Genomic DNA, 10588 nt, shown 5'->3' with positions numbered 1-10588 from the left:
CTCATATGGATGCGAAAGCTGGACAGTGAATAAGGAAGATTGTAGAAGAATTGATGCCTTTGAGTTGTGGTGTTGGAGGAGAATACTGAAAGTGCCGTGGACTGCCAAAAGAACCAATAGGTATGTTTTGGAAGAAGTACAACCAGAGTGCTCCTTGGAGGCCAAGATGGCTAAGCTTCATCTCTCCTACTTTGGATACATTGTCCAGAGAGAACAGTCGCTGGAGAAGGATGTCATGCTGGGTAAGGTGGAGGGTCAGAGAAAAAGAGGAAGACCCCCCAATGAGATAGATCAGCCAGGTGGCATCATAGATGGCGTCAAGTGTGGCAGTGGTAGTGATGTTGGCTCAGGATTGGACATTGTTTCATTCTGCTGTGCATGGGGTCGCTATGAGTCGGTTCTGACTCGATGGCACCTGACAACAACAACAATTTCACCCAGCATCCTGTCCTCCAGGTTGTGAGTTGTTTACAGATTCATCATTCTTCTTCATTACATAGTATTCCATTCTGTGTAGGTATCAAAAGTTTTTTTTAAATCGTTTTTCTATTAATGGGCATTTAGGCTGTCTCCCATCTTGCTGATTTATTTGTAGACAGCATACTCAAGGGTTCTGTTTTCTTACCCATTACCCATTCTGCTGTGTATTTCTTGACTGGTGCACTTAATCAATTTACATTCAGTTAATTGTTGATAGGTATTAATTGATTGCTGTCATTTTGCTTTGTGTTTTTTCTCTATTTAAAATAGTCTGTTTTATCTTGATACCTATTTGATTTTCTTGCCATCTGGAAGTTCTGTATATACATTCTTCCCTCTTTTTACTTTGTAGTTGACCTCATTGTAAATTGATACCTCTGGGTCCCTGTTTTCACTCCTGTATATGTGTTTTCCTTTAAATATTTCTATATCTAGATTGAGTTTGTGGAAGCCCTAGGTGGAGCTGGTTTCAGTGTCTTATTAGGACCATAGGGCAGCTGGGGGAAGGATGACTGGTTAAATGCTGGTCTGGTGGTTGTGTGGGTTCTGTGGACTTAGAGCAGATCCAGCCTGAATCTAGGCACCAAAATGATGCACTGTAATGGTGCAGCCTCACACTGGCATGGCTCCCAACCACATGGCTCTGAACTTGCAGTGAGCAGGGTCTGCTCTTGAGGTTGGGATCTGGCCACATCTCTGGTCATAAGGGGAGCATGGCAAAAAGACAGAATTGCACCTTTCCTTTCATCTGTTTTACTGCTCTGCCAGGCCTCCTCCTGCTGCCGAAGCTATTCACGAGATGGTTGCACAACCTCTGGCTAGCCATTCACAAGTCACTGTCCCTGCTCAGCTTCTCCTCCCAGCAAGCACTCAATCCACTTCTTTCTCCTACAGTTCAAGGTTCCAGAATTTTCATCTATTTTGGTTTCATTTGGTCTCTCATATCTTTGTTTCCATCAGTCTTTTTTATGATTGCAGGTTTTGGTCCACATTGTCCTCCCACTCTCTCCAGGACTTTATGATGTGATCCCTTTCATAGCTGTTGGTAGTGGTAGTGATGCATCATTTAATTATTCTGGTCTCAAGGTTGTGAAGGTTTATGTTCACTTGATCCATTAGTCCAATGAACTAACTGTTTCCATTTGAAAACAAAAAACACTGTTAGTTGTGTGAATTCTGACTCACAGTGAATCTATAGGACAGAGTAGAACTTCTCCAGAGGGTTTCTGAGGCTGCAGATCTTTATGGGAGCAGACAATTTTCTCTTTTTCTCACTGAGCGGCTGGTGGGTTCAAACTGTTGACCTTGCAGTTAGCAGCTCACCTCGTAATCAACTATACCACCAGGACTCCTGTAACTGCCTTCTTCACTCTTCTGTGCTCCTTAGATAATTGATTACCTTAGCCCAGTGTTGCGTATATAATAACACCAATCTTTGGCTTAGATAAATACAAAAATTATATTTATTGTTTTCAAACTTTAGACATTACCCTTTTTTGGTTAATTTAAAGTGTGTTACAATAGAATGCTTTCCACCTTGCTTATTCATTTGTGTATTTGAAACTTTGATGATGTAGGATCTGAAACCAAACAACTTGTTGCTAGATGAAAATGGAGTTCTAAAACTGGCAGATTTTGGCCTGGCCAAGTCATTTGGGAGCCCCAATAGAGCATATACACATCAGGTTGTAACCAGGTAAGAATCCCTTAATTGAAAGCTTACATTGTAAAGGATATTATTAATCACAAAAGAACATCAGTTGCATCTCTAAAATATCTTGACAAAGTTCAAGAATCATTGCTGGTATTTTCTTAAAGTTTGGCATGGTAGATGTGATAATATAAAATCATTTTATAATGCAGCAACTTGTTTGTCCTCCAGATCCATTATATTATCATTTTTAACTTGCTGTCATTTTTATATCTATAAATTCTATTAAGTTTGAGGAAAATATGTGTTGATATTTGAATTTTCATAATTATTAGTAATTACATTTTGTTTTATCTCTGATGCATAGAAACTTAAGATCACATAAGATACATAGCTACAATGGTGGTAGTTATGTGCTGTGGAGCTCGTTGCAACTCATAGCAACCCTGTATAGGGTTTCTGAGGCTGTAAGTCTTTATAGGAGCAGAAAACTTCATCTTTATCCTGTGTAACAGCTGCTAGTTTTGAACTGCTGAACTTGAGGTTAGCAGTCCAACTTGTAACCACTATGCTACCAGAGCTCCTTTATAGCTACAATAGATTTCATAGTTTTGTCAAGATGGAATGAATTCATTTCCAAGATTCTTTTTAAGTGCTAAGAAGACCTTTAGTAGATTCTCTATTCTTTTAGATTACTTTGTCACCTTCTTCCAAATTAATTTCATTGAGCGTCACACCTATGCCCTGTGTAAGAAGTTGGCGATATGAGAAGTAGTTAATGTACCCGTTGGAAAGATTAAGCACGTTATTCAGGAACTCCTGGAAACAAGACCTACATACATACAAGAGCATTACATATGAATACTTTCTCATCGATCAGTCTCTCTTTTTTTCTCTCTCTTCCTGCAGACTAAATGCTTCTGCTAGGTCCAGTTAAAATGAGGATGAGAATTGAAAATTGGATTTAGCAATGTGGACATCATTGGTAATCATTAACAAGAGCCATTTTGGTGGGGTGTTAGGGATTACAACCTGATTGAAAAGTGTTTAAGAGATATGAAAGAAGAGGAAATGAAAATAGTAATAGCAGACAACTCTTTGGAAATGTTTCACTTTATAGGTACTAACTGAAGAATGAGGTGGTAGCTACTGCGGGATCTATAGTCCAGAGAAGTTTTTATGTCTGTGGTTTTCTAAGGCTGGAGAAATAATAGTACATGTGTATGCCCTGGTGGCACTGTGGGGGTAAACATTGAACTGCTAACCACTTGATCAGCAGTTCAAACCCACTAGGTGCTGTGTAGAAGAAAGATGAGCCTGCTCCCCTACATCTCAGAAACCCGATACAGGATCGCTGTTAGTCAGCATTGACTCGGTGGTGATAGGTGTGGATTTTTTGGTTTTCTGTATGTCAGTGGGAAAAGTCCTGATGAAGCAGGAGAAAGAGGAGAGAATTGCAGAATCATTATCCTTGAAGATAAATGAAAAAGCATGGTATCTAGTGCCCAGGTTGTGAGGGTTTGACTTTAAGTAAAATCATCAAACAAAACCTACTGTCATCAATTCAGTTCCAGCTCATAATGACCCTATAGAACAGAGCAGAACTCCTTAGGATTTTTGAGACTGTAAACCTTTTCTGGAGTAGACAGCTTCATCTTTTTCTCATGGAGGGAGTGGTGGGTTTGAACCACTGATTTTGGAATTAATAGTCCAGTGCTTAACCCACCTAGTTACAGATTGGAAGGCATATTGTGTGAGTGCAAATGACTGTAGGTAAATACATATCATGGTAGGAATCTTCTGACGTTCTTTTCTCCTTACTTGCATTATCTCAATGAAGTAGGAAGTAAGTAACTAAGAAGATGGCCAGTTGAGATGAAGCATGACTAAAAAAGTGTTGGGGATCTTGGAAGAGAAGAATGTTGATGATTTAGGAGAATGAGAGAGTGAATAAACTAAAAGTAATTCTTTCCTGGCAGCAATACAGACCAACGTGGTTTTATAGCCACTTGTTCTTGTAAATGGATTTCATCAGTAGAAATACATTTTATTGAGTTTTCTCTAAGAAGTTCTTGAATAATTCTATTCTAAAATGGTGTTTTTTCTTGTTCTTGTTTAGATGGTATCGGGCCCCTGAGTTACTGTTTGGAGCTAGGATGTATGGTGTGGGTGTGGACATGTGGGCAGTTGGCTGTATATTAGCAGAGTTGCTTTTAAGGGTAAGTCTTAGACGAATGTACAGAGTGAGATACTGCTGTTGTTGTAAGTATTTGTTCCTATAACTTGTGTATTCGCTTAAAACTACCTTTTTTCCTTTTAGGATTTCCTACTACCTATCTTTCTTTTAGGATTAATTGTATTATTTTTTCTAAAAATAAAAAGTTTTATTCATGTACTTAGTCACAGTTATATAATGGTGAAATTCTGATCTCTTTTAGACTTCTAAGAGATTATTGAGTGGGGGCAGATAAAAGCAATGAGCTTTTTATCCTTTTAACATAACAGTTGTGGGGATGGCCCAGAATCAGGCAGTGCTGTGTTCTATTGTGCTGAGTTGAAACGACTCAATGGCACCTAACAACGAATGACAACATTCGTCTTTAATGTGCAGCAGTATGTGGATGTTACTGGAATAGTGTACACATGTGGTAACTCAATCTGAATGGTCTTCTAACCCATATTTCATATTTGACTGAAAAGCCTTACTAGCTAATTAAGAGTAGGATTTTTGAAGAACTGCCATTTGAGCTTTTTGTTTATGATACTCAACCATTTAAGTTGCTAAATGAAAATTAGAAATAATTATACATCCATGGGGGGTGAAACGATGCTCTTGAGTTACACTCTGAACCTAGCGCTTTCTCAGGTATGACCAGGGTCTCCTTAGTCAGTATTGTATCATTTTAGTTGTTGTATTATAGAACAATGCAATACTAACTAAGGGAGACCACTGTCATGTCTATGTAACTACTAGGTTCAGAATGAACTCGAGTATTTTTTCACCCCCTAGGGATATAAATTATTTCTAGTTTTCATTCAGTAATTTAAATGGTTATGTTGAATATCATGAATAGTAAGCTTAAATGGTCTTTTTAGTTACCTCATATGCATGTGAAAGTTAGATAGTGAATAAGGAAGACCATAGAAGAATTGATACATTTGAGTTATGGTGCTGGAGGAGAATATTAAAAGTACCATGGACTGCCAAAAGAACTAATCTGTGTTGGAAGACGTACAGCCAGATGCTCCTTGGAAGCCAGAATGGCCGGACTTGGTATCTCAGACTTCAGACATTATCAGGAGGGACCAGCTCCTGGAGAATGATCTCATGTTTGGTGAAGTGGAGGGTTGGAGAAGACGACAGAGACCCCATACACGAGATGGATTGGCACAGTAGCAGCAGCAATGGGCTCAAACATAGCAATGATTGTGAGGTTGGCACAGACTGGGCAGGCAGTGTTTTCGTTCTGTTGTGCATAGGGTTGCTACAAGTTGGTACCAACAGGATAGCATCTAACAAGAATGTAATGCAGCAAAAACGTATTTTCAGATCACATAATTGTATCTTTTGTTGCTATTCATAATAACTCCAAATTGAAAACAATCCAAATAGCTACAAACAGCATATAGAAACAAATTGTAGTTCATTTGTACAATGGATAATAAAAATCATTAGAGCTAATAAATGAATTCAGCATGGTAGCAGGGTATAAAGTCAACATACAAAAATCAGTTGCAAGAAATAGGAGAAAGGAAGACTTTTTGCTTAAAGAGTATTGAGTTTATATTAGTGGTATTGGTTACAAACTTGAAAAATTTGTCAGCATCACTGGATTTTATACATTGTACAGATTGTTGAACTGGGAACTGGTTGCTTATGTATATTTTTACTACAATGAAAAAAGTTTGTGGAGTAAATAAAGCTATCATAAACTACCTTCAAATGTGCGATGATCATTTTCTTTCAGGTTGCTTTTTTGCCAGGAGATTCTGACCTTGATCAACTAACAAAAATATTTGAGACTTTGGGAACACCAACAGAGGAACAGTGGCCTGTAAGTCTTTAAGCAGTTTCTTTGAGGTTTAGTTAGCATCCTGTGAAGTTAACTTGTCATATGCTTTATTAGTGCTGTCAGTTGAATATTACTTAAGAGGAAGTATGTTTATTCTTGTTCAGTTCCATAGAGTCAGTTCCGACTTATAAGGACCCCGTGTAGTGTTTGTAAGAAACCACTGGTGAGTTAAAACTGCCGACCTTGTGGTTCAAATCAAGTTTGCGATGTAGTGCTAATCCTACAGTGCCACACCAGAACTCCAGGAAATACATTAATGGTCTTAATTTATAAACAGTATACACTCATCATATAAAAGTATACACGGTGAAAAGATAAATTTATTATATACCATTCAACTTCTTATGCGTATGTATACCCAATAATACCCAGCCTGGGGGTAACCACTCCTTTTAGTATGGGGTAAAGTGTTGATGATACGTAAGTGTACACACAGAAGCGCATTTACAGTTTGTGTGGCTCTACTTCTGGGGTCTGTTTTCTGTTTCGTTAGTGTATGTGCTTATACCATAGTCTTAATTAAAGTAGGTCTTTCCATTTTATTCTTTTTCAAAATTGTTGTAGCTGTTCTAGTTCCTTTGCTTTTCATATAATTTAGAAATAAGTATCTAAAAAAATAATCTTGCAAAGGATTTTGATAGGAGTTATATTAAATCTCTATCATTTTGAGAATTAACATGTACTATGTTGACTCTTTCAATTCATGAACATGACATGTCTCACCTTTTATTTAGATATTTAATATCTTTCATCATAATTGTATAGATTTCAATATGAATCCTACACGTTTTTGTACATTTTCATCTATTTAACTTTTTTTGGTGATCATGATACTTTATTTTTAAGTTTGATGCCCACCTTTTCATTGCTAATATAAAGAAATGTAATTGATTTTTGTTTTTCTTTATCTTAATTCCTGTGGCTCTGCTTTGTTCACTAGTTCTAGGAGTTTTAAATAGATTTATTTGAATTTTGTCAATAGATCATTATGTTATCTGCAGATAGGGACATTGTTGTAGGTCTTCATTTGCAGTACATTTCCTTTCTTGCCTGATTGTATTGGCTACAACTTGCAGTGCTGTGTTGAATAAGAGCAGAGAGCACAAGTAGCCTTGACTTTTCTTTGTTTTAGGAAGAAACCATTTGGTCTTTCCCCTTTAAGTATAATATTAGCTATTGATAGTTGTTTTGTACATGCTTTTTAGAATTTGTGGAAGCTCCCTTCTACTTTTAGTTTCCTGAGATTTTTTTAAGTCATAAATGAAGGTTTAATTTTCTCAGATACTTTTTCTGCATCAGTTGATAAGATCCCATGATTTTTCTTATGTAATCTAATAATATAATAGATTACATTGATGTTTGAATATTGAATCATCCTTTGCTTCCCTGCATGGAATATCTTGCAACTGTATAAAAAAAAAAAGAAAGCAGCAGCTCTTAATGTACTGCTGTTGTCATTGAGTGCACTAAGTCAATTCTGACTCATAGTAACACTGTATAGGGTATCCAAGGAGCAGCTGGTGGGTTTGAACCACCAACCTTGTAGTTCGTAGTCTAGTGCTGGTCCTACAAAGCCATCAAGACTCCCTTTATGTTCAGATGTGGGCTAATCTCTAAAGTACACTGTTAAGTGAACAAACAGTATGTGTTGGATAGTATGCTATCACTTTTATTAAAACTATATATACATAATTATATAAATACATATATACAAAATTAGATATGCAAAGAAGTTCTCTTAAATAATGCATAAAAACCTGGAATCATCACCTCTATAGGGAATCTGGGCTTCCTGGGAGACAGATGCGAGGAGCGTTTCACTACATGCTTATATTTGTATGTTTTAAAATTTGTATTAAAATAGGCAAAGTGGCAGCATCAATGGGCTCAAGCGTGGCAACAATTGTGCGGTTGGCTCAGGATTGGGCAGTGTTTCGTTCTGTTGTGCATAGGGTCACTATGAGTAGGTACCAATTTGATGGCACCTAACAACAACAAATTAACGATAATAATTTATAATAAATAAAATTTAAAATATGTATTATTGTACTCCAATGAAGACTTATATACAAATGTGTTCCTAAAGATTTTTTAAACATAACTCTATTCCCTCCATTTTTACCAATGATGTTAATGATATTATAAAAGTGACGTTTTTCAATCCTTAAGTTTGAATTGTAAAAATATTTTTACAGGACATGTGTAGTCTCCCAGATTATGTGACATTTAAGAGCTTCCCAGGAATCCCGTTACAACACATCTTCATTGCGGCAGGAGATGACTTGCTAGACCTCATACAAGGCTTATTCTTATTTAATCCATGTACTCGGATTACAGCCACACAGGTATTTTAGTGTGTCTTCCCTATATTAGAGAATAGGATAATCTTAATTGGGCCATTGATAAAATGAACATTTCATAAAGTTTTCTAGCATACTTTAAATACTTTAAAGATGTGTTTGTGTTTGCTTGTTTTTTTTATTTTACTTTTTATTGTAAATTGAAGGTTTATAGATAAGATGTTTTAAGAAATAACAAACTTTGTCATATCCTCCAAGCTACAAGCTACTATTCAGACTGGAGTTAAATTACACGTGCACATATGTATGAGAGTTTACAAAAAAAATTGCTGATGAGTTGACGTGACTCATAGTGACTCTGGAAGACAGAATAGAACTGCCCCATATGATTTCCAAGACTGTAACTCTAAAGAAGCAGATTGTCATGTCTTTCTCCTGTAGAGTGATGGTGTCTTTAAGTCTCTGACCTTTCAGCTAATCCCTGAATGCTTAACCACTGTGACATCAGATGTCAATTATACTTGCTTAGGAATATATAAATGCATATCTATTTCATATGTTGTTAGGTACCATTGAGTCAGTTCCATCTCATAGTGACCCTCATGCACAAGAAAGAAACCCTAACCAGCCCAGTGCCAGCCTCACAGTTATTGCTCTGTTTAAGCCCATTGTTGCGGCCACTGTGTCAGTCCATCTTGTTGGGGGTATTCCTCTTTTTTGTTGACCCTCCACTTTACCTAATGATGTCCTTGTCTAGGGACTGATGACTTCTGACAACATATCCAGAGTACAAGGTACATGCCGTCTTCCATCCTCAATTCCAAGGAGCATTCTTGTTGTACTTGTTCCAATACAATTTGTTTTTTCTTCTGACAGTCCATGGTACTTTGAGTCTGTTCCAACACATAGCGACCTTGTACAGGGTTTCTGAGGAGCAGCTGGTGGGTTTGAACCGCCAACCTTGTGGTGCGCGGTTCAAGGCTTATATTACAGTGCCACACTCAGAGTCTCACATATAGAAGTGGTGATGGTTGTGTGCCACCAAGTCGGTTCCAACTCATAATGGTCCTATATAAGGTTTCTAAGGCTGTCGATCTTTACAGGAGCAGAATGCCTTATCTTTTCTCCTGCGGAACAGCTGGTAGATTTGAAGTACTGATCTTGTGGTTAGCATCAGTTCATAATCCACTACACTACCAGGGCTCCTTAGACATAGGTGTATGGATATTACCCTAGCACAGACAGCATTATACTTCAAGCTAGATCTGGAAATGTTCTTTTTATTGGTGAATATGATATAATTCCTCTTCAATTTTTCATTCCTGGCACAGTAAGTCTTGTAATTATCAGATTCAAAATGGCCGATACCAGTCTATTATCTCACTAATGCTTAAGATATTGATGTGTATTACATTCTATTTCATTTTTGGCAACTTTCAATTTTCCTAGAGTCATACTTTGTACATTCCATGTTCTGATTACTAATGGATGTTTACAGCTGTTTCTTCTCTTTATGAGCTGTGCCCCAACAACACATGAAGGTCCCTAAAGCTTTACTCCAATTGTGTCATCACGGTCAGCTCTCTCTACTTTGAGGAGGCAACACTTCCTAGTCTTATTTTAAGTGCCTTGCAAACTGAGGGGCTTATGTTCCCCCACGATATCTGATACTATTCTGGTGCTATTCATCATGTTTCTGTAGTCAGTATTCTGATGCTATCTGACAAATGTTCACACTGCTATTCAGAAGGTTTTCAGGACTAAACGTTCAGAAGTATGGCCGCCTCTCCTCTTTCCTAGTCTTTCGTCATTTAGAAGCTCTGCTGAAGCCTGTCTGCTAGGTGTGTACCCTGCTGGTATTTAAAGTACCAGTGGCATAGCTTCCAACATCACAACTACATGCAAGATGCCACAGTACAAGACTAATAATCTGCATACTCAAATCCTTGAAATTACTTTTGTATCAGAATTTTGATGTTTCCATACTGTTGTTTTTTTTAATGTTTTATTGTGAATTATGCGATAGTTTACATGGGAGAACATCAGCCTTACATTCATTCTATCGTATATCATCTCATTGCCAT

The 10588-nt window shown here is 37.3% G+C and overlaps 1 protein-coding gene across 1 annotated transcript in view; it reads left to right on the top strand.

Annotated features, from left to right (window-relative positions):
* Positions 1 to 10588, top strand: part of CDK7 (cyclin-dependent kinase 7) — a 58017-nt gene that overhangs the window by 39339 nt on the left and 8090 nt on the right. The window contains exons 7-10 of the mRNA XM_006870968.1: positions 2058 to 2176; positions 4251 to 4350; positions 6100 to 6186; positions 8400 to 8549. Of these exons, the coding sequence (XP_006871030.1) occupies positions 2058 to 2176; positions 4251 to 4350; positions 6100 to 6186; positions 8400 to 8549 (456 nt within the window). The remainder of the gene's footprint in view (positions 1 to 2057; positions 2177 to 4250; positions 4351 to 6099; positions 6187 to 8399; positions 8550 to 10588) is intronic.

Source organism: Chrysochloris asiatica, unplaced genomic scaffold (genome assembly GCF_000296735.1).
Source record: "Chrysochloris asiatica unplaced genomic scaffold, ChrAsi1.0 scaffold00157, whole genome shotgun sequence".
Classification (NCBI taxonomy): Eukaryota; Metazoa; Chordata; class Mammalia; order Afrosoricida; family Chrysochloridae; genus Chrysochloris; species Chrysochloris asiatica.
This window is presented reverse-complemented; position numbering and strand designations above follow the sequence as displayed.